Here is a 25,008-nt window from a genome sequence, read left to right on the forward strand (position 1 = left end):
TTTCCTCCTTCATGAAAATGACTGTGAGGAAATGCTTTCACTAGGAGAAATTTTAAGAAGATAGAAATTGTAAAATTATATTCTCGAATTCGATTATGGTTACGGTATCCCTTTCCATGATTCGAATTGTGAGATTTGGCAATTAGTCTTAATTGTTTAGACACACATATGAGCTATCTTAGACAAAGGTGTATGAGATTAAGAAGCCTTGATAAAAGATTATCATAGGATGAAGTATGAGAAATATGAACTTAAGAAATTCAATAAGTATTGTTTTCTAGAAGTTAAGCTGTTTTCTGAATACTTGTCAAAGCTAGTGGGAGCATAAATGTTATGATTGTATGATTATTAAGGCAAGTATTGAAAGTTAGCAATGTTAATTATAGAAAACAAGAGTCATACTTTGCAAAGTTGTGAGGGTTGAATAGTTGTTTTGCTTTAATTAAGGAGAGAATATTATGCTTCATTTCAAAACTAAAGGTTAGGTTGTGGAATGTTAATATATTTAGTCAAGTATACATAGTGTGTTCTTAAATTTCGATTATGATTACGGGATTCCTTTTCATAATTCAAATTGTGAGAACATAGTACATAGAATATTATGGCAGAAGATTGATAAAGTATCAAATCTTTTGTAAGACATTATGAATCATGTCCCATACGCTTCGGGTATAGGATCGATTGAAAATACTATAATATTTAACCATTCTAAAATTTTCCAAATGTCTAGCGCATTTAGAGGAAAGAAGGACAAGAATCGGTTTTGACTAAGATAATTAAACAACCATCAAAGGACAATCAAAAGTTCGCCTAGGATTGGTCACTTGTGAGTAGTTGGAAGTATAGTATTGAATGGACCATATCGACATTATGATGAATAGATAAGATTCTATTAAGAATAAGTTGTCATATGGTAAGTATGGAAAGGTTTCCATACTGGGAGTTAGATATTGAGAATCTATGTCTAGATTAGAAACTTTATGCAAAAGGATGTTCAAAGGAATGTACTTTGAGTGAAAGACATCATATCTAAGGAATTGTATTGTAACAATCTCCGAGAGAGGACTTTGTAATATCGTTGGCAATAGTCTTTGTGAGTTTTTGTGCTATGACATTACGAAAAGGATCATTGCATAAAATGTTAGAATCTAACATATTCTATAAGTGGCAAGAATTTGATATTCTTTCACTTATAAAAAAGGATTTGGAGTTGTGAAATGAGTATGATTGGAAATGTGTTCATCTGATCTAATTCACAATGTAAGAACCAGAAAGTAAACATTGTGTGCATGATGAGAGCATGGGACAAGTGTTGTAATTCAAGAAAGAAGTTGATTAACCGAAACAATAAATAATGAGTAATCGATATGGTGATAAATAAAAGGTGTTTTATTTATGCTCAAAGGTTTGAGGCCATATGGGATTAGTATTATCCTTGTGTTTCACTTTGCATGTTTTGACTTACTGAATAATTTAATTAGTTAAGAACAGTCAAATTATTCAAACGAGCCACAGTCGTTCATATGTTGGAAGTAGGTATGAATGAAGACTGTCGTGAATTGGTGTGTGTATTGTCTAAAGAGTATTAGACATAAGCAAATGTTTTCTGCAACGTTCATGAGTGCTTATGAATATGATTTGAGCATTGAATTAAACCCACGTTCACTTGGATCACTTCATGGATTTTATCACGAGTGATTGGTGAGACGATAACATCTTATATTCTTGAAGCCAAGATGTGTGAGTTGTATCTTGCGAGTCGGTTGCACATTGATGATATGTAAACACACTAGTAACTTGGTGTTCTAAAACATATTGTTGTGTGTAATTCGGTAAGTGAGTGCAAGCAACATTGAGTCAAAGTTTATCCGTTCCTTTTATCCAAAGTAGGATAAAAGCGATATCTTTGGGCCCCTCGATGATTTAGTGATGACAAATGTAAATGCTCGACCGGGCTAGGGTAATTTGATTTGTTCAATTAGTCAGTCATCATAAATCGGAAATCGAGAAATGGTATAGAGAGAATGATTAGAATTCATGTCTTACGATATTTAGAATGGAGGAATATATGATCCGTTATCTAAAGCACACACGTATCTGATAGGATCAGAGTTGACAGCGGCTTTGGAAAGCTACGATTGCAGATCAGGATCTGAAGTCATACGCGGAATAATTATTAGACTTATCCAAGTGGGAGACTGTTGGATGAGTTTATATGTCCATAACTATTTTGGTATGTACTTGACCCGATGGTGCATGGTCCTTTTAGGTTGCCTTCACCAAAGCAACTTGATAGGATGAATTATGGAGAGAAAGGATTAAACATGATTTATTAATATATTATGGGAATAATATATTAAAGGAGAAATCATATTTTTTAATTAATATTAGTCAAGAATTATTTGATAATTAATTTTTGTGGCTAAAAGAGATTAATTAAACTTAAGGGACTGGAATTGTAATTATAAGACAATTGCAATTGGGCTATGGATTACCTTATTATATAAGGTTAGATGAATTCTATGGGGAAACCCATAAGAAATCGTCCAAGGCCTTTAAGGAAAGGAGTCCATGGGTTGCTTAGGGCTTAAGCATCCAAATTAGGGTTTCCTTGTTAGATAACCCTAATAGCCTCACTATTTAAAGAGCCCTTATGCCTCAAAAACGTGGACAAGCTTCCTTCTAGGGTTTTGGACGATTTTCGGTAGCCTCCTTCTGTTCTCCTTTTCATCCTCTTGCTCTTGGTGTTTGTGAACCATTAGAGGAGTGACATTTGTGACTCTAAGCTTTCTAAAGTCATTACGAGGAGGAATTGTGATTGTTATTGCTACATAACAATCAAGATCATATCTTAAACCCATTATTATGTTAATATCGATTATCATATGCTAAAATTAGGGTTTATAGTCTTGGATGAATTGCATGTACAATAGAGAAACCTAGATCCAAGCATTAGGGTTTGTATGAGCACATAGGATGTTCTTATGACTAAAACCCATCATATATACCATGTTACTTTACTTTCATGAAAAGGTAATAATCATACACGTAAGGGTTTTCATCAATACAAACATTTATGATAAACTATAATAGGTATAGTTTACGGTTGATTAAAAGTACGAACTCACTACCGAAGGTTTCATTTCCACTACAAAAAGGGTTTTGCATTCACACTACACGTAAACTCGTTGAATCAAATTCATGAGCTAAAGTATTCAAGTACACACTAGTGTATCTACTAAGTCTTGTATTATAACCAGAGTCTCTTGTAAGGAGAGCGCGAAACAAAATCATTTTACATGATTTTGTTTCTTAGAGCTTTGCAAACACAGGTGGTGCATGCTAATTGCAATCAATGGAAAAATTGTTTCATACAAAGTATTGTTTGAAGGATAAGTTGTAGTTTGATTATCAATGGTGAAAGTTATATAAACATTTCTTCTAGTGAGATGGTTATGAAATTCAGCTTAGTCACAATAGCTTATCCTACGACATATGCACTTCATTGGTTAGAAGATGGAAACAATGTGAAGTTGACGAAACATGTTAGTGTTGGTATAGTCATGGGACTGTATGAAGATGAAGTTTTGTGTGATGTTATTACGATGGATGCTTGTCATATTCTTTTGGGACGTACATGATAATTTGATAGGGATGTGATGTATATAGGTAGAATAAATGAATAGGAGTTGAGGCAAAATGGTAAGAAAATTGTGTTAAGTCCCACGTTGTCAACAATAGTAAGGTCGATGGTAAACAAGCAGGACAAGAAGCCACATCTTCCCATATTGACTTGTGAAAAGCAACTGATTATGTATCATTTGTATAATGTCGTAGTTTTTTAGAATGCTTACAAGGAGGATGTTGGTGAAGATATTGAAGGCATGGTCCACAAAGCAAAGAATACATACTGACATGAACAGGACCTTAGTGTTCCGATAGAAGCTGAGAATTTCTATGAAGATGATGTGATGAAAGAGGGAACGAAGAACGAAATAGATTCTATGAGTGTACGGAAATATGAAACTAGTCTATCGAAGGCCAATTCCCAACCATTGCTTAAGATGAATGCTGAATTTGACGTTCATTCAATTCCAAAGGATGTTGATGAATTGTTTAGCCAAAATAAAGTTTTAAAGAATGTTCCTAATCAAATTTAAGTGTGTTCAATGTATGAGTAATGTTGGTGATGAGAATGATAGGAAGAATGAAAAATCGGATTAGACTGTTGATTTGAAAACGAACACAAAGCAGGTCAAGAAAAAAATTGGTTTGGTGGATAAGATTGTTGATTTGCCATGCAGTGCGTGTTGGGTTGATGATTGTCGTACTAAATTAAGGACGATTCCTTTTAAAGGAGGAACAGATGATAAAAGTATGAATAGTCATTCTCTAATAATAATAACTTGAATCTCGATTATAGTTGGTTATGATCAATTGCGACTAGATTTGAATGGGTGAGAACGGTCGCAAGCCATCAGACTAGTAAAAAGTTGGAATATTGGGAGCTATCACATTCACTTGTGGTAAATATCACTAGTTGTGTGTCACACCCCCAAACCAGACGGCGGAAACATCCGGGGGTGGAGGACTTCATTTGTAGTATCACAACACATGCGTCATAGTAATCAAAGCACAAACAACCATTATATTTAAAAGTATAATATTTACATGTGTTCAATCATTATATATTGAAACCAAAATAGTTATATAAAAGAAGAAGATAAGGCTCATAATGGCTCCATCTTCTCAAAAAGCTCGGGGAGTACCTGTTATTATTTCCCTGAGAATACAAGTAATTTGAAAAGAGAGTATCAACAATAAGTTGAGTGAGTACATAAGTCTTTATGTTTGCATGGGTGTCTTTGTATTTTGAATATGAAAACTATTCTAGAAAATTCCATATTTTCTGTGGTATGTGAAAAGTAGTTTTATTCCCATAAAACCGTCCTATTTGTAAACCAATGTATTTCTAAAACTTGTAACTGAGTGTGTGCCTGGCTTCACCAGCTATTATTGAAAACTGTAGTATACCATTGTACTTTGTATTTTGTAAACTGGTAGTTTGAAGATGTACTTACGTTTAGTTGTTTATACACTAACATGTTGTTAATATCTTTTTAATGAGTTACTATAACCATACTAAGACATGAACGCCTGAAACAAACGCCTTGTGAGCGTCTAAACTGTTGATAACAATTGCCACTCGTTGTCGTGTATGCCTGACTGTAGCTAGCAGCCTGAATGCGGGGTTGTCAATCCCGATATAGATCTACACACAACTTGTTTCGATCCCCGGACTGGAGATTTTGGTTATAATGTCAGGGCTTTACCTTGGTTGTCTAAAATGAATTAAACAACCTGAATTGGATATCTCATAAAAAGCATATAAACGTTACATGTATATTAGTTATGAAAACCCAATCATTCTAAAATAAATGATTGATAGTATGTTCTTGAATTAGTATTCCGAACATGTATTTGACAAGTGTAAACCCTTGATTTGTTTTGAATTAAAACCCTTGTTTCATGTAAAACAGTGTATTCATGTATACTTAAATAATGAAGTATTGCTCTATGTATTATAAATTATACGTATTATAATTTATATGTACTTTATGAATTGGTAAATAACTATTTTTGCATGTAATCCTTTGCTCAACATATTACAAAGGCTATTTCAACTGATAAGATAACTATATATATATATATATATATATATATATATATATATATATATATATATATATATATACAATTTCATATATAGAAATATGTATATTTGGGAAAAATGTAAGTTTATAAAACAGTTCAATATTTGGAGTACTTTTGATGCTTTAAAATCGTTTTATCGTGATTTGAAATCATTTATTTATAACACAAAGTTGTTGTGTTATACTTGTATTCCCCCCCCCCCCCCCCCCCGCGCGCGCCTAAAACAGTACAAATTATGAAGATATGGGGGTATGAACTCACTTGATAGGTGGTCATTTTGACAGAGTTTTGACAGGAGAGAGGATCAATTCTCAAGACTTCCAGGGCTTCAAGGCTTACTTCGGGCTCGAGTCGTGATATCGGGGCTTTAGGGGTTGTATATGAGCTTAGGGGAGTGGAGAATGTGAAAGAGGGTAAAATTTAGGGTGAAAAAGTGAAAAATAGTCGGAACCCTCGCATTCCTTATATAGGCCGAAGCCTAGGATCCAAGGCCACGCGAGGCTGCCGCGTGTCGGACAGGTGGTGAAGGGAGGGGAGCTTCTTCGGACCGGAAGCTCGCTGCTGGCTGGCTTGGATGAGACCGGACTTCAGTCCAATAGTGCGAGGGACACGTGCGAGGGGCGTCTCCGGTGTGTCTCCATGCGAAGCTGTTGGCTTCTTAGTGGACCTCGGCTACGGTCCAATCAAAAGGCGACACGCGAGGCATCAGTCCAATCAGCAGTCGCCACGTGGAAGCTCGCATGCGAGGGTGACGCGGCGTTACTCTTCATGCGAAAATTCCCGATATTTGCAATTTTTCTTTATTTTTGTGCCAAAACTTGTAAAATTCATAACTCTTGCATACGAACTACATTTTGACGTTCTTTATATGTACGCGTAGGTAAAATTATACTCTATGACTTTCGTTTAGACTTCGTTGGCTAATTTTGACTTTATTTTTAATATTATTACTTTAAACAGACCGCGATGAGAATCCGTTATAAATTCATAACTTCTTCATACGACGTCCATTTTTGTCTGTCTTTTAACATTGTACTACTAATGACGAGACCTTCAATTCTCGTTTAGGTTGTGTCGGCTAAAATCCACTCGATCTTTATTTCAGGTTTTTAGTTGTACACTGTTTTACTGAAACTTAGAAAAATCATAACTTTCTCATACGAAGTCAGATTTTGGCGTTCTTTTTGTGAAAGTTCTCGGTTTAACATAAACTATAACTTTCATTTAGATTGTTAAGGCTAGAAATCCTTTTATTAAAAATTCAGTTTTTACACTGAATAGTGTTTTGCTGATTTTGTCGCGGATTTTCGATTGGTCATAACTTCTGCGTTATAACTCGATTTTTTGTGTTCTTTATATTTTTGGAAACCTTGTTACAATATCTATCAGTTGGTTCATCCCAATTGATAATATTTAATAATTTTTTTTAGGGTCAATTATGTAAATATATATTATGCTAAAATTTCTCTTTATTAATTTACAAAGAAGTACAAATTGACCTACACTATTACATAGATTTGAAATAACGGTTTGTTACATTATCCCCCGATTGAAGAGAATTTCGTCCCGAAATTTACTTTGCAGATAAACTAGGGAAAAAGATGTGGGTATTTCTATTGCATTTGATCCTCCCGCTTCGAAGTGAATTCAGGTCCCCGCCTTGCATTCCAGCGAACCTTCACTATCGAGATGCAGCTTTGTTTGGTTTTATAAACTTCTCTGTCTAGTATCTCTACGGATTCTTCCACAAAATTGAGGCTCTCATTTAACTCGATCTCCTCAAGTGGTATCACAAGAGTCTCGTCGGAAAGACACTTTTTCAAGTTTGAACCGTGGAAGGTAGGATGAATGTTACTTAGTTCTTGGGGTAATCGAAGTTTGTAAGCTATAGGGCCGATTCGGGCAAAAGTCTCAAATGGTCCTATGTACCTAGGATTTAGTTTGTCATGGTTTCCAAAGCGTATCATGCCCTTCCAGGGTGAGACCTTTAGCAAAACTTGGTCGCCAACCTAGAATTCCATGGGTTTTCTCCTTTTGTCTGCGTAGCTTTTCTGTCTATCTCTGGAAGCTTTAAGTCATTTCTGAATTTGTACGATCCTCTCAGTAGTTTCTCGAATAATTTCTGGACCTATGAGAGCGCTGTCAGGAGTTTGACCTTTAGCTAGCTGCGTGTCTCCCACTTCTGCCCAACACAAAGGGGATCTGGACTTGCAGCCATAAAGGGCTTCGAATGGAGTAACTTTTATGCTAGTGTGATAACTGTTGTTATAAGAGAATTAAACAAGGGGTAAATGAATATCCCATGCCTTCCCAAAGTCTATCACACAAGCTCGTAACATATCTTCTAATGTTTGAATCGTCCTTTCTTTTTGTCCATCGGTTTGCGACTGGTAGGATGTGCTCATGTCTAGCTTAGTTCCGAAAGAGTTTTGTAAAGACTGGCAAAAACGAGAGGTGAATCTACTATCTCGGTATGAAATAATAGATATTGGCAAACCATGTAGTCTAACAATCTCCTTGAGGTATGTTCTTGTTAGCTTTTCCATCTTGTCAGTCTCCTTGATTGGTAAGAAGTGTGTGGATTTGGTTAGTCTATCGATGATTACCCAAATAGTATCATAACCACTTGATGTCTTGGGTAACTTGGTTATGAAATCCATTGTAATCTGCTCCCACTTCCATTCAGGGATTTCAGGTTGTTGTAATAATTCTGAAGGTTTCTGGTACTCTACCTTAACTTTGGCGCAAGTAAGACACTTGCCCACAAAGGTAGCGATTTAGGCCTTCATGTTAGGCCACCAATATAGTTTCTTAAGGTCCAGATACATCTTGTCTGAACCTGTGTGGATGGAGTATCGGCTTTTGTGTGCTTCATTCATAACCACATCTCTGTAACCACCAAACTTTGGTGTCCATATTTGATTCATGAAATAATAGACTCCATCATCCCAGACTTTGAAGTTCTTATCCATTCCTCTCAGGGTTTCACCTGCCACATTTTTGGGTTTCAAGGCTTCATATTAAGCTTCCTTGATCTGCGTGGACAGATGCGAATGGATTGTCATGGTCAACGACTTTACTCGGTGTCCCGAGTATTCTTTTCTACTAAGGGCGTCAGCTACTATGTCTGCTTTACCAGGGTGATAAAGAATTTCACACTCGTAATCGTTCAGTAGCTTCACCCATCGTCGTTGTCTCATATTTAGCTCTTTCGGATCGAAGATATGTTGGAGACTTTTATGGTCCGTGAATATTGTGCATTTCGTGCCATATAAGTAATGTCTCCAGATCTTCAGAGCAAACACCACTGCTCCTATTTCAAGGTCATGTGTTGTATAGTTGACTTCATGTGTCTTTAGATGTCTTGAGGCATAGGATATAACCTTTCCTCTTTGCATAAGAACACATCCAAGCCCTTGATTAGAAGCATCACAGTACACTACGAAATCCTCTGTCCCTTCAGGGAGAGACAGGATCGGTGCACTACACAAGGCTCGCTTCAGCATTTGGAACGTTGTTTCTTGCTTTTCTCTCTAATTATAAGTTACACCCTTTTGGGTTAGAGTAGTAAGAGGTTTAGTTATTCGAGAGAAATTTTGAATGTATCTGCGATAATAGCCAGCAAGACCTAAGAATTGATGTATTTCTGTAGGTGTTATGGGTGCTGACCAGTTTTCAATTGCCTTTTTTTTTGGAAGGGTCGACGTGTATTCCTTCCGAACTGACCACGTGACCTAGGGAATCTACCTTCCTGATCCAAAATTCACACTTTGAAAACTTTGCATAGAGTTTCTCCGATCTAAGTGTTTGTAATATTTGACGAAGATGTTGGCCATGTTCCTCTTTGCTCTTTGAGTAGATAAGGATATCGTCAATGAAGACTATAACGAATTTATCCAAGAATCGATGACACACTCTGTTCATTAGGTCCATGAACACTGCAGGTGCATTTGTCAATCCGAATGGCATCACTATAAACTCGTAATGACCATAACTAGTTCTGAACGCAGTTTTGTGAACGTCTTCCTCCAAAATTCGTAACTGGTGATACCCAGATCTTAAGCCTATCTTCGAGAAGTAGTTGGCCCCTTGAAGTTGGTCAAACAGATCGTCAATGCAAGGCAGAGGGTATCGATTCTCGATGGTAAGTTTATTCAGCTCACGGTAGTCTATACACATGCAGAATTGTCCATCCTTCTTCTTTATGAACAATATCGGTGCTCCCCAAGGTGAGAAGCTTGGTCTTATGAAACCTTTGCTTAGGAGTTCGTTAAGTTGGTTGGATAATTCCTGCATTTCAGAAGGTGCAAGATGATAGGGGGATTTGGCTACAGGGGTAGATCCAGGGATTAAGTCGATTCGGAATTCGACTTGTCGTTCGGGAGGCACTCCTGGAAGATCATCGGGAAAACATTAGGAATGTTGCAGACCTCAGGAATGCTTGCAATGTCTTTCACTTCTTGATTTTTTTCTACCACATGAGCTAGGAATGCACCATACTCCTTGCGAAGGTATTTATGTGCCTTGATGCAAGAAATGATCTGAAGGTTCGTTCCGGGTTTGTCACCGTAGATAATAAGAGTTTTGTTAGTTGGCAAGTTCAAACGGATAGCTCTTTCATAGCATAGGATGTTGGCATGGTTGGGGCACAACCAATCCATACCTATTATGATGTCAAAACTTTTGATAGAGACCGGCATAAGGCTATTGGGAAAGACAAGTCATTTAAGGTAAGGATATATCCTATGTATATATCGTTGGTGGATTCGGATTTCCCATTAGCCATTTCTATTGTGAAAGTTTTATTTAGTGGTTGGGAGTTCTGATTTAGTAGATGTTTAAAGTTATGGCTCACGAAGCTCCTCTCGGCACCACAATCAAAAAGAATGCATCCATAAGTATTGTTGAGAAGGAACGTACCTGTGACCACTATAGGGTCTGCCACCACTTCTTTGTGACCTAGTGCTAGAAGTCTCCCAACCCCACCAGCATTTCCAGCTTTTGGACAATCTCTCTTGAAATGCCCCACATCACCACATTGGTAGCATGCTTGACTTACTCTAGCAGTAGGTACTTGGTTAAGGAGTTGAGGTGGTGTTCTACAGAATCGGGTTGTATGCCCTTTCCTGTTGCAGTTAGGGAGGCTACCGGCATAGGGTTTAGTTGGTGTTGGGTAGTTAGGGGCAACAGTAGGTGCAGTAGTAGGTATGGTAGCAGGCACAATAGTAGCATGGACTGCCACTATTTGTTGCTTCTTTGAAGGTTCCAAAGGATATTTTCCATTCCTTTTGTTCCAACCCTTCTTGTTGTTGTTGTTGTTGTTCTCCCTAGGTTGTTCTGGGGCAGTAACCATACAGTTTTGACGGTTTCTGTGGTCAATAAGTGATTGTGCCAGTTCCTTGGCACTGTCAAAGGTGACAGGTTTAGATGCAATGATGCTTGCTTGTATCTGGGGCGATAGTCCCCAAATATACCTTTCAATCTTTTTGCTCTCTGGAGCAATCATCTCCGGACACAGAATCGCCAAGTCACAGAATTGATTCGTGTAAGTCGTTATGTCCGCACCAGTCATAGTAATACCCTAGATTTCTTGTTCCAGTTTCTGAATTTCCCCTCGCGGGTAGTATTCACGCATCAAAATGGTTTTTAGGTTCTCCCAGCTTATAGTATTAGCCACTACCAAAGTTAGTGACTTAACATGGCCATTCAACCATGTTAAAGCCCTATCTAAGAAAGTAAAGGCAGCAAATTTAACTTTACTACCCTCTGGACAGGAGCAAATTTCAAAGACGACTTCTATTTTCTCAATCGATTGCCTTAAAACCATCACTCCTCCAGTTTCATTAAAGGTCCTGGGTTTGGCATTCGAGAAGTCTTTCTAGGTGCACTCTCTCAAGTGCTCATGACCCTCGACAAGATTAGAAGGACGTGGATCAACTCCCAACCCACTAGTACCAGGAGCATTGATATGAGATAAGGCAGCCGCTACCGCTGCTGTGACTGCCACTTGGAATATGGCAGCATCGAATTGAGGGGGTGGTGGTGGAGGTGGCATTGGTGCTTCCGGTTCATTATTACGCCTTGGATTCCTACGAGGAGGCATCTTTTTCTATAAAAGGCAATAAAAAGATAGTGAGATATCATGAATGAATATGAATTTGATATCTGTGAACTTAAACACTTAATTCACAAGAAGCTTGTAAAGAATTGGAAATAGATGTCCACTGCAAGTATAACTTGCAATAGAATAATATAACATGGAGTGGTTATTTTTCAAAGAGTATCTACATACATGTCGATTGTGTTGATATCTATGTAATCTGTATATTTGACTTTCAAGCAGGTCCACAATATTATGAAAGTATCGACATCAAAACAACCTACCGAAAATAAAATTTTGTTGCGACCGTATCGAAAAGTATGAAAAACAACACTGGAACATATCCTTTATCCCAAAACTTTAGAATGGAAAGTTTGTGAAAATTGTAATAGCTCTTGTTGAAGTAAGGTGCTTATTATTTTATTGATGCTTGATTTTGTACATGTCCTGAAAGTAGTCTATACATTCAGTACATTAAACTAGAAAAGTAGTGTAAACACTACATGCGACGGTTGCTGCGACGGTTACTGGGTTCCGCTTCGTCTTGCGATTTCCAGTGCTTTTCTTAGGCAGCTTGATGCTCCCTTAGTTCTTTGATTTCTAATTCAGCAACATTAAGTTGCCCTTGAAGCGCTTCAGTATGGTGTTGGGTATCATCTTGCATCTCGACAAGACGAAGGATATCTGCGACGTTAGCCTGTGCAGCCGCACTTACTTCCAGGATTCGGTTGATTGACATCCTTGATTGATCAAATTCTCGGGCTATTCGGTTCACTATAACTAGAAGAGCTCTATCAACTGTTCCTCCTTCTGAGATGTTATAGAAACCCCGTACCATTCTGTAAGGAGGGCATTGACCGTCTAGTTGACTCCAATAGTTTATGTATTGGCCCCACTCAGGTATGGGAATTGCTTCCTCTTGCCTTGGGGGATGTATCCCCGGGTTGCAGACTTGTGGCTCTGTATCCGTACCACTTGACTCGCTGTCCTCAAAGGGTTCTTCGTCTGAGTCTTCTTCTGGATCCTCCTCTGGATCCTCCGCTATCCATCCTTCATTGCCATGATTTGGAAAATAAGGGTCCCCTGGTAGATGATGTCCTGCCATTGTGTCTGTACGAGAATAAGGTTACGAGAAATTCCTGAAAAACTAAAGCATATCGATGTTTAAAATATTCTTATAGTATTTTAGGTTCTGTTCTAAAGTTTCTTTTGTAGTTGGTAAGTTTTAGACATGTCACAACACAACTATCATCCCCAAACACATGTTGGTCATATCTGAAATCAATATAGTTGATCAGGCTATATTAATTCTAGATATGATTACATAAATGTTCGGGTTTGGCTGTAATATTCAACATCCAAATACTTTTAAGTCCTTATGACTATGTACTTGTAGGTATGAGGGTTAGTATACTTCTTGTAAAAATACTTAGAATTCTTTAAAATATACTTGTACTCAGAGCTCTTAGACCCAATGCATTTATAGTTTGTATATCTTTTATGGATTGCTATACTGAGTTCACTATAAACAATGCTCTGATACCAATCTGTCACACCCCCAAACCAGACGGCGGAAACGTCCGAGTGTGGAGGACTTCATTTGTAGTATCACAACACATGCATCATAGTAATCAAAGTACAAACAACCATTGTATTTAAAAGTATAATATTTACATGTGTTCAATCATTGTATATTGAAACCAAAACAGTTATACAAAAGAAGATGATAAGACTCATAATGGCTCCGTCTTCTCAAAAAGCTTGGGGAGTACCTGTTATTATTTTTCTGAGAATACAAGTAATTTGAAAAGAGAGTATCAACAATAAGTTAAGTGAGTGCATAAGTCTTTATGTTTGCATGGGTGTCTTTGTATTTTTAATATGAAAACTGTTCTAGAAAATTCCATATTTTCTATGGTATGTGAAAAGTGGTTTTATTCCCATAAAATCGTCCTATTTGTAAACCAATGTATTTCTAAAACTTGTAACTGAGTGTGTGCCTGGCTTCGCCAGCTGTTATTGAAAACTGTAGTATACCATTGTACTTTGGATTTTGTAAACTGGTAGTTTGAAGATGTACTTACGTTTAGTTGTTTATACACTAACATGTTGTTAATATCTTTTTAATGAGTTATTATAACCATACTAAGACATGAACGCCTGAAACAAACGCCTTGTGAGCATCTAAACTGTTGATAACAATTGCCACTCGTTGTCGTGTATGCCTGACTGTAGCTAGCAGCCTGAGTGCGGGGTTGTCAATCCCGATATAGATCTACACACAACTTGTTTCGATCCCCGGACTGGAGATTTTGGTTATAATGTCAGGGCTTTACCTTGGTTGTCTAAAATGAATTAAACAACCTGAATTGGATATCTCATAAAAAGCATATAAACGTTACATGTATATTAGTTATGAAAACCCAATCATTATGAAATAAATGATTGATAGTATGTTCTTGAATTAGTATTCCGAACATGTATTTGACAAGTGTAAACCCTTGATTTGTTTTGAATTAAAACCCTTGTTTCATGTAAAAGAGTGTATTCATGTATACTTAAATCATGAAGTATTGCTCTATGTATTATAAATTATACCTATTATAATTTATATGTACTTTATGAATTGGTAAATAACTATTTTTGCATGTAATCCTTTGCTCAACATATTACAAAGGGTATTTAAACTGATGAGATAACTTATATATTATATATATATATATATATATATATATATATATATATATATATATATATATATATATACAATTTTATATATACAAATATGTATATTTGGGAAAAATATAAGTTTATAAAAGAGTTCATTATTTGGAGTATTTTTGATGCCTTAAAATCATTGTATCGTGATTTGAAATCATTTATTTATAACACAAAGTTGTTGTGTTATACTTGTATTCCCTCCCCCCCCCCCCCCCCCCCCCTTAAAACAGTAGAAATTATGAAGATACGGGGTTATGAACTCACTTGATATGTGGTAATTCGGACAGAGTTTTGACAGGAGATAGGATGAATTCTCAAGAATTTCGGGGCTTCAAGGCTCACTTCAGGCTCGAGTCTTGATACCGGGGCTTTAGGGGTTGTATATGAGCTTAGGGGAGTGGAGAACGTGAAAGAGGGTGAAATTTAGGGTGAAAAAATGAAAAATAGTCGGAACCCTCACATGCCTTATATAGGTCGAAGCCTCGGATCCGAGGCCATGCGAGGGTGCCGCGTGTCAGACAGGTGGCGAAGGGAGGGGAGCTTCTTCGTACCGGAAGCTCGCTGTTGGCTGGATCGGATTGGACCGGACTTCGGTCGAATAGAAGAGGGACACGTGCGAAGGGGAGCGTGCGAGGGGCGTCTCCGGTGTGTCTCCATGCGAAGCTGTTTGTTTCTTAGTGGACCTCGGCTGCGGTCCAATCAAAAGGCGACACGTGAGGCATCGGTCCAATCAGCAGTCGCCACGTGGAAGCTCGCATGCGAGGGTGACGTGGTGTTACTCTTCATGTGAAAATTCCCGATTTTTGCTATTTTTCTTTATTTTTGTACCAAAACTTGTAAATTTCATAACTTTTGCATACGAAGTCCGTTTTTGACGTTCTTTATATGCACGCGTAGGTAAAATTATACTCTACGACTTTAAAGACTTCCTTTGCTAATTTTGTATTTAATTTTAATATTGTTATTTTAAACTGACCGGGACGAGAATCCGTTATAAATTCATAACTTCTTCATACGACATCCGTTTTTATCTATCTTTTTACCATTGTACTACTAATGACGATACCTTCAATTCTCGTTTAGGTTGTGTCGGCTAAAAACCACTCGATCTTTATTTCGAGTTTTTAGCTGTATACTGGTATACTGAAACATAGAAAAATCATAACTTCATACGAAGTCAGATTTTGGTGTTCTTTTTATGAAAGTTCTTGATTTAACATAAACTATAACTTTCATTTAGATTGTTAAGGCTAGAAAGCCTTTTATTAAAAATTCAGTTTTTACACTGAATAGTGTTTTGCCGGTTTTGTCGCGGATTTTTGATTGGTCATAACTTGTTCGTTATAACTCGGATTTTTGTGTTCTTTATATTTTTGGAAAGCTTGTTACAATCTCTATCACTTGGTTCATCCCAATTGAGATTATTTAATAATTTATTTTTGAGGGTCAGTTATGTAAATATACATAGTATGCTAAAATTTCTCTTTATTAATTTACAAAGAAGTACAAATTGACCTACACTATTACATATATTTGAAATAACGGTTTGTTACATAGTGATCCTTGGATTGTTATCAATTGCTATTGTGATTGGTTGTGACTGAGTCAGAAAGTTCGGAACAAATTGTGGTCTTTTGTTATCAGTATGATGGGGTCTTTTATGATCGGTTGTGATTCTTGGACTATGATCCGATACGAACCTTAGAGTACTATCAGATGCAAACTTTGGAGTGTTGCGATTGCCAATGTCCTCAGAACCAATCACACTCTCATACACCTGGTTCTAATACACCATGGATATTGGTTTTGATAGGCTACTCGGTTCCTAAGGGTTACTTGGTACTTTCTATTGGATGCAAAGGCTACATGGAATCGCTCCAATATGGATTTTAATGGTTACCACCATAAATTAGCTAGAAGATTTTATTTTTGGAAATGACTTTTGTCTTTTATTTATTTTCTTATTTAGTTTTCAATAAGGCTTTAGAAGATAGTTTCCTTTTTGAAATTACTTTCCTTTTTTGTAATAGCTTGCAAGGCTATTAATAGCCCTTGGTAGATCATTTGTAATGATAAATTTTGATTTGATTTTTCAAATAACTTTTGTTCATCCTTTCTTGAATTATTACGTATAGTTCAGATTGTTGTCATTGTTTAGGATACATTTCTCATTTGTGGCTCGATTTCAATGTATAGGTCATGATTTTTGAAGAAAACTATCATTTTTGTTATTTTCTAGTCGAGCTTGCCCTAGTTATTATTTCTGATGCAATCATAAAATCCCAAACACAAATCAGCCCCGCGTATTCGCATCACTATTTATCCTATGTAATCGTTTATTTTTAATCTTTATTTTATTGCTTAGCGATAATTTTCATATTAAGGTTTTCTACAAATATTATATAATCTTAATATTTGTTCAATTAATGTGTATAAGATAATTATTTATTAGCTCACATCATATATGAAGAATGGGAAGCGCCACAGAACAACTTTCTTCAGGTCGTCAGAGGTCCTCTGGCATCTTTCCGTCCATTCCCAAGTTACCTTCTTTTTAGAAGGTTTGCCAATGGTGTGGCTCTAGCCGAGTAGCTGGATATGAACCTTTGATAATAATTGATTGAACCTAAGAACAATCGTAATTCTGATACATTGTTTGATGCTTCCCTATGTTTAATATCTCGCACTTTCTCATCATCCATAGGGATCTTTCCATCGACAATTTTATGCCCTAAAAACCATACTTCAGGTTGTGGAAAGGAACACTTCCCTATCTTTATGTACACTTGATTTTCTTTATGTACGTGGAAGACCTAGATTAAGTGTTCAATGTGATCCTTTAACTACTCTGAGTATACCATAATTTTGTCCAAGTACAACACCATAAATGTATCCACGAATGGGTCGAAGATCTTATTCAATAAGGTGGAAATGTGGAAGGTGCGTTCGTTAATCCAAAAGGCATTATTAAGAACTCAAATGATCTGTACCTCATCACACATGTTGTCTATAGCTCATCATTACCACTATACATAGTTTCCAAAATCTTGATCTTAGGTTTAACTTTGAGAACCATTGTTCCCTTGCTTGTCGATCGAAGATATCCACTACCTCCTTAGTTCTTAGGCTATTGTCATGATTCTTTTGGAATAACATTTGGGAACCAAATGGAGCTTTGGAATGTCTAATATATCAAACATCTAGTAACTCTTTCAACTACCTCCTTAGTTCCTATAACTCGAGTGGAGCCATTAGATAAGGGTGCATTGTTGGTGGCTTGGCTCCTAGTTCTAGTTTAATTTTGTGAACCACTTCACTTCTTGGACGTGACTTCTTTAGCAGCTTTGGTGACATCACATCCTTGAACTCTTTTATTACTTCCTTGACCACTTGGGTATTTGCTCGTTAAAATGGATCATATCTTCCTTTAGCGTTTCCAAATACATCATCTCCTATTTCTTAATTCCCTTGTTAAGTTACATGGTGGATAGGGTTCGAGACTTTTTTCTGCTTCTTTCCAAAGGAACGGTGTGTATCGTGGAATGCTTGTTGAGATGCATAGTTTGATCTTCAAATGAAAAAGGGTGTACTTGGTCAATGAAATCCATTACCATCACCATAAAATAGTCTTCCATCAATCTATAATTCGATTGGACCTTTCTGTCATCCTATCTTGACAACTACTCCGAAAAGCGACTCCAAGGATAGGCTTAGAAGGAGACCTGACAAATTTCAGCCAACCTACCTCTTTGGTGTTTTGAATATTCATCTTCTCTGCTTCACTTTTGGTAAGGAAGTTACTGGACGCACCTATGACTTTTTCATTTGTTCTAACCTTTACAAACATAATACCTCCTCTTTTCTTGTCTTGGTTGCTTCTTTTGCCACCAAGTTGATGAGTCATATAAGGCCTAATTGTGATTCTTACTTTTCTTCTTTCTCATCTTCAAAGACCATGGCATTGAAACCTTTCTTCTTAGGAGAATCTCTTACCAGATGGGAGATGTCACATAAATAAAAATATATCTCCCCTCAATCCCCCTTCCATCTACTTTCTCTTGAAATTCGATGTCTGGTGGCATGTTTATATTGTTTTTGTGGCATCCTTGGTGTAGGTCTATCTCCTCCACTAGGCTTCCTAACTGGAGCTTCTCTTCGAAAGTCTATAAGGTATTCTGTAACAACTATATCTTCATTGATATCTACGATAGTCCTCCTCTTGAGCTCATTATAAGCCCAAGATTGTAGTCTATGTTGGAAGTAAACTTAATTGTATTTCTCATGTAAGTCGGCAACTCAAGCATCAATGTCAAAAATTCCGCACATAATCTTTAATCGAGCCGACATGTTTTAGGTCTCGAAGTTTTTTCATGGCTATTCCATCGGTGTTGTCTAGGAAAAAAAATTCTTGATTGGTTCTTAAATTCTTACCACGTTTCTATAGTGTATAGACCTTCTCAATGTCCCCATGTTTCTGCATCCACCATAGAGCGACATTCTCGCACAAGTATAGGACGACCATATCTATCTTGGATTTATCATCCTTGACTCAAGTTGCATTGAAGTAACATTCTAGGGCCACAAAGATCTTCAATTAGTTTCGGATCACACTTACATCCGTATTTCTAAGGTTTAGGTGCATCTGTGTGTGGCATCATCTTCATAATAGCTCCTCTGACGATTGTTGCCTTGCATATATTTACTTTAGCTTCTAAGGTGCCTATATTTTCATGGAATTCGTTCCACAAAGTGTTAATTAGTATGAGGAATTATTCTTTGACAAAACGGATAGACTCCTTCATTTCATCACTCGTATCACTTATGTCACCAACAAACCAATCGATGGTATCCTTCCATTCGGTGTATCTCTAACATTGTAAGTTTTTGTTCTAAGCTTGTCAAGTTATCTACCGATTGGTCCTTTTTTTACACTCCTTCCCTTCTCGATGATGAGAGGGGAATATTAGCTACTTTGCTCCCTCATTCCATGGCTATTATATCATGCTTGCAAGAATTTGGCTTTATTACCACATGTCATGCGACGACTCTTTCATCATCAGCCACTTAGTGCTACACCAACTAAGTTAGACTTACTAAGCTTGCTTTTGATGTACTAACGACTTGGAAAGTAAGAGACCAAAGCTTTAGAGTTAATACAAAGAAAAGAGAAATTGTATTATAAGAAATCGGGAGAATACAAAGCAAATTCTAATGGTTTGATACAAATGACTCTACCTGTATTTATAAGGTTCTTAGGCCTCCTTAATAAAGTTCTAGATCCTGAACTATCATGATATTTCAAGATCTATCTACCAAATTCATAAGATATATACAAGGATTTTTAATGTTCTAGGTTTTTCTTCGATGTCCTAGAATTCTTAGGATGTTCAAGTGTCTTCCATGCTATATAGTATGCTCCAATGTCTTCTTGAATGCTCTAGAAAATACTAGAATCACTGTGTATGACACTCGACTTACATCTATTGATAACAGTGACCAACAATATATCCACAATGAGAAGACTTGTTTGTTTAAAGTTTTTATTGTTCATTAAACATAACTTATTGTGTTACGTTTAATAAAAATCTATATTCGAATTCATTGCACTACTAGCTTGTGGATGGATATTTTGTTGAATTTTTTTTTCCAGAATTCATAAAACTTTGTTATTTTGATTATTAAAACTATTTTTCCAAAATAATTTAAAATTGTATACATAATATGAAGATGCATCATCATTTCAATAATATTATATTATATATAACAATAATTATCATATTTTTAGGATTTTTAAACACATGCCAAAACAACCTTCCCTGTTAGCAGAGAATATAGCTTTGTGCAGTTACTGTATCAATCTAATTCCATAGGGTCTTTAAATTTTAGTACACTTCATAGATTAAATCGAATTATCACTCCTATTTGAAGCAAATTAATTAATTATACGTATTTTAGGCACACACACACCCATTTCTTGAGTCTATATATCTTGAGAAACAAGTCGCAAGAAGCCCCTCACCACACTTTGTTTAATCGAAGAGTTGGGAAAAAATTGTTTTAATATTAGAAAGACCAAAAAACAGTTGGTGAGTTCTCATAACGCAAGAATTAGTGTATTTTTTATGATTTAGATGTTATTTTAACACCTAAAACCAATAAAGTTTAATTGTTTTGGGGAGAGGGGATGGGAAGTAAAGGTATAATGAAAGAAAGACAATTCAAGGAAGTGGTTGCGTCATGTAGAATAATAACTTAACTCGAGGTGGGGTGGATTATTTTTACATCATCTCAACTCAACGCATCTTCTTTGGTTGGTTGAACCATGAATCCCACATGATTAAACAACCACACACCCTTTGTTGCCTACCCATATATCTCTCTCCTCTAATAATCTCTCTATTTCTATATTCTATACCAACAAAACAAAACAATGTGGCACTACCATACCATAAGCTGCTACTATAATATACTATATTACTTCTGGAAGGATATTAGCTAGTTTGCTTGGTATACCAATGATCATCTTGTTTTGAGTTCTGAAAGGTATCTTCACCACCAACTTTTTTTTCATGTTAATAATTTCTTAATATCCCAAATATATTACTCTATTCCAATTAATGTAAAAATGTTTTGTAATGTTATACAAGATAGGACATGACTTTAACAAGTTCTATTATGTTTGGACAATTAGAATTTTTTTTGTCTCACACAAAAGGTGTAACAAGGACTTGTTATCGATCCCTTGTCTGTGCAAAAAACACAACTGACCTTCTCATCCAAATGATCGAAACGCACCATAGAAAGTTTCTCTAGTTCTCTCTTACAAACGTAAATTAAGGCCACATAAACTATACAATATTTTCTTTGGTTAATTATTTTCAACAAGAACACCCCCAAAAATTTACAGGAATGAATGTTCAAAATGAGGGGAAAGGCGGTTCCCGGGAGGATCATTTTGACATTATGCATTGCGAGTTTTCTTATGGGCACACTTTTCAGCAGACACACATGGCCCTACACGACCATACTTAACGACATTAATTTCAAGAATCATGAACATAAGATGAATTTATTGACACCTAAAGACTGTGATCGAAAGAGTGTAAGTACTTAGAACTTGAATCTTTATTTATATTAAATCTAAATTTATTTCTAATCAATACTAAGTAGCTTCTTTCTACTAGAAATTGGTTCAAGATAATTCAGGAGATATCATGGGAGAAGTTGCCAAGACTCATCAAGCCATCCAGTAAGTCCATGCCTATTTTCTTTTCTTACACAAGACATGACATATCCTAGGGCTATTTTTTGAAAGAACGAGAGAAAATATATGTCCCATGTTTTTGGGTGGTACCAAAGAATTTCATATTTCTCTTGTCTAATGCACATCAAACATTATCTTGTTTGATTTTTTCTTGTCTTAACCTGCCTTACCGCTACTTTTTAAATTCAAGGATCCACTATCTTTTTATGTAACTTTCTAGATCATTGGACAAAACAATATTCACATTAGAGATGGAACTAGAAGCTGCACGTGCAAGTCTACCCATGCCTAAATTAATGTCAGAAAGAATGAATCCATCTAACAAGACATCCCTACAAAAAGCATTTGTTGTCATTGGTATTAATACAGCTTTTAGCAGCAAGAAACGTCGAGACTCCCTTCGAGAAACGTGGATGCCTACTGGTTCACCTTTTATTTACATTCCCTTACCTCATTTATTTTTATACCATCCCAAATGCTTGCCCCAACAGTAAGCATATGAGAATATAATTTGTGGGATCCATTGGTGGGGACCTTACCCATTTTGGTTGTGGGACCCATTATATGGTATATCCTTTTTACTATTTAACAGGATGGAAAATTGATAAAATTACATATCGACACTTTGCAGGAGCAAAACTAAATAAATTGGAAAAAGAAAAGGGGATCATAATAAGATTTGTGATAGGGCATAGTGCAACACCCAGAGGTGTTCTTGATCGAGCCATTGACATGGAGGAGGAAAAATATCATGATTTTTTGAGGTTGAATCATGTGGAGGGGTACCATGAGCTCTCCACAAAGACAAGATTGTATTTTTCGACAGCCGTCTCCATTTGGGATGCAGAATTTTATGTGAAGGTGGATGATGATGTACATGTCAATTTAGGTATGCTGGTGACTGCACTGGCACGCTACAGATCTAAACCAAGAACATATCTTGGATGCATGAAATCGGGACCCGTGCTCTTTCAAAAGTCAGTTTGCTTTCTCTAATCATTTATGTGGTTTGATACTTTTGTTGGTGTTGGAATTAAATATTCACATAATACCAATATGAATGCATATTGTATCGTGTGTTGGATTTGATCATTTCATAGCTAAGAATGAAGGCTATGTTGCTTTATTCCAATAATGTTTCTTCATTTCATAGCTAAGAATGAAGGCTATGTTTCTTTATTTCAATTATCTTTAGAATATGACGACACACTTATGAAAATGAATAAGGGAAAACTTGTGTGTAGTTATGACTTCATGGGGAAGCCTTTTTTTCATGACTTCCTCTATTTCTATATTAAGTTAAAGAATATCTCTCACTAGAATTATCGGATTATTTCTTTTTGACTTAATGAGCTTAATAGATTATGGCGAAAAAGTATGGCTTAATGTACTGAGACACCATATCTTCATCTATTTATCTTTTTCTTCTTTCCTCTTACTCGTAACTTTTATGTTAAATTGATGCATATTACGAAATTTGCATTTTGGATTGTAAATGTAAAATAGTTATTTAGCATTGTTTACAAATTATTCAAGTTTATAGGCTAGAAAAGAATAGAAAGGATCTTATATATACAACACTTTATTATTATTAACATCATGATTCAGCTCGTACATGACATAATGGTATTAAGTAAAAAAGAAACACAATTTTGTAGATCACCACTTTAAGTTTATTAAGCTTAAAAAAAACAGCACCTAAATGATTATTTTGAAAACTAAATTGAGCAGAGGGGTAAGATACCACGAACCGGAATATTGGAAATTCGGTGAAGAAGGGAACAAGTACTTCAGACATGCAACTGGACAAATATATGCCATCTCCAAGGATTTAGCAGCATATATCTCCATCAACTCGTAAGTCATAACACATAACAATTTCATTTCTTACCTTCATTAAAGACATATTAATTTACTGCTCGTGTTCTTTTTATAGGGGTATTTTGCATAAGTACGCCAATGAGGATGTCTCTTTAGGCTCATGGTTGATTGGCTTGGATGTTCAACACATAGATGATCGTTCCATGTGTTGTGGAACTCCTCCAGGTCACTATTTTTTTTTCATTTTTCTTCCATTAACATCAAAGTTAGTCTAAGTACTTATTAGCATGTCATGTCACGTCCTATGTCACAAACATATCTTAGGTAACCAACTACATGTATGTATGCATGTTAGATGATTGACTATTTGTCATTATATGTGAACTACAGATTGCGAATGGAAGAAACAAGTAGGCAATGTTTGTGCAGCTACATTTGATTGGTCATGCAGTGGGATATGCAAGTCAGTTGAGAGGATAAAATTCATTCATAACTCTTGTGGAGAAGGAGATAATGTTGTTTGGAATGTTGAGCTTTAAAGGGTAACTAATGTCAACAATGACAAATAATAAGCAATTACTTGGAGAAGATGCAGGAAATTGGATCAATACATAAGCTCTTTTTCAATCTATCTCTTGGATGTTTTCACCAGTTTCTTGATTTTTATTTTAACATGATATTTTTATGACTTGTGATTAATAGAAGATAAGTAGTATTTTTTATGATCTCTCTTTGATGTTTTCACAAGTTTCTTGATTTTTATTTTACCATGATATTTTTATGACTTGTGATTAATAGAAGATAGGTAGTATTTGATATGATGAAATTGAGAACATAGCGGAATTGTTAATACCTATGGAATGAAAAGAAATATTTGTTTGATAGAATGGAATAGAACAATCTTGAAAATATGGTTCTTTCCCATTTGTTAACTTTTATCCTTAGTGGGTATTTTTTCTACACTCAATTCTGAAATTTAGAAAATCTTCAAAACAAAATATTTCTTTTACATTTATAATGACACATTTCTTTTATAACTTCACGATTTTAACTAAATTACAATTTCATTTTCTATAATTAGGTATATAATATATTTCATATTATGATCTTATTTGTGTTTTAATGGGTTTTTATTAATTTATTTTTATGTTTGTAAATAGAAAACTCATCAATTATAATAATATAATCTATTAAGTAGAGTTAAGAGTATACTTGTATTTACATATAAAAAAAATAAAACTCAAAAGTTCATTTTATTCATACAAGTTACTAAAGATGATCATGTAATAGACTGATTCCATTACTTCACTTATTTCATTAATCCATCCATTCCATTCCATCCTCATATAACAATTAATTGACCTAGGCGTCCCTTTCTTCAAATAAA

At 35.7% G+C, this 25,008-nt stretch overlaps 1 protein-coding gene across 1 annotated transcript; it reads left to right on the forward strand.

Moving 5' to 3' along the window:
• The first annotated feature begins 20,933 nt into the window (after positions 1-20,933).
• Positions 20,934-24,463, forward strand: LOC145043428 (putative beta-1,3-galactosyltransferase 8). Its single transcript, XM_078992075.1, has 8 exons — positions 20,934-21,079; positions 21,444-21,638; positions 21,721-21,785; positions 22,021-22,223; positions 22,432-22,777; positions 23,532-23,657; positions 23,737-23,846; positions 24,012-24,463. The coding sequence occupies exons 2-8, from the start codon at positions 21,450-21,452 to the stop codon at positions 24,158-24,160; spliced, it is 1,188 nt and encodes a 395-aa protein (XP_078848201.1). The 5' UTR covers positions 20,934-21,079; positions 21,444-21,449; the 3' UTR covers positions 24,161-24,463.
• Positions 24,464-25,008: the final 545 nt, after the last annotated feature.

The sequence above is a fragment of the Lactuca saligna genome, chromosome 4 (genome assembly GCF_052625555.1).
Source record: "Lactuca saligna cultivar CGN05327 chromosome 4, ASM5262555v1, whole genome shotgun sequence".
In the NCBI taxonomy this organism is placed as follows: domain Eukaryota; kingdom Viridiplantae; phylum Streptophyta; class Magnoliopsida; order Asterales; family Asteraceae; genus Lactuca; species Lactuca saligna.

What these genes read in the sequence shown, in the direction of transcription:
- LOC145043428 (XM_078992075.1), top strand. Translation starts at nt 21,450, where the DNA reads ATGTTCAAAATGAGGGGAAAGGCGGTTCCCGGGAGGATCATTTTGACA. An exon ending in AAGACTGTGATCGAAAGAGT is followed by an intron (nt 21,639 to 21,720) that starts GTAAGTACTTAG and finishes TCTTTCTACTAG; the next exon opens with AAATTGGTTCAAGATAATTC. An exon ending in GTGTTGTGGAACTCCTCCAG is followed by an intron (nt 23,847 to 24,011) that starts GTCACTATTTTT and finishes TGTGAACTACAG; the next exon opens with ATTGCGAATGGAAGAAACAA.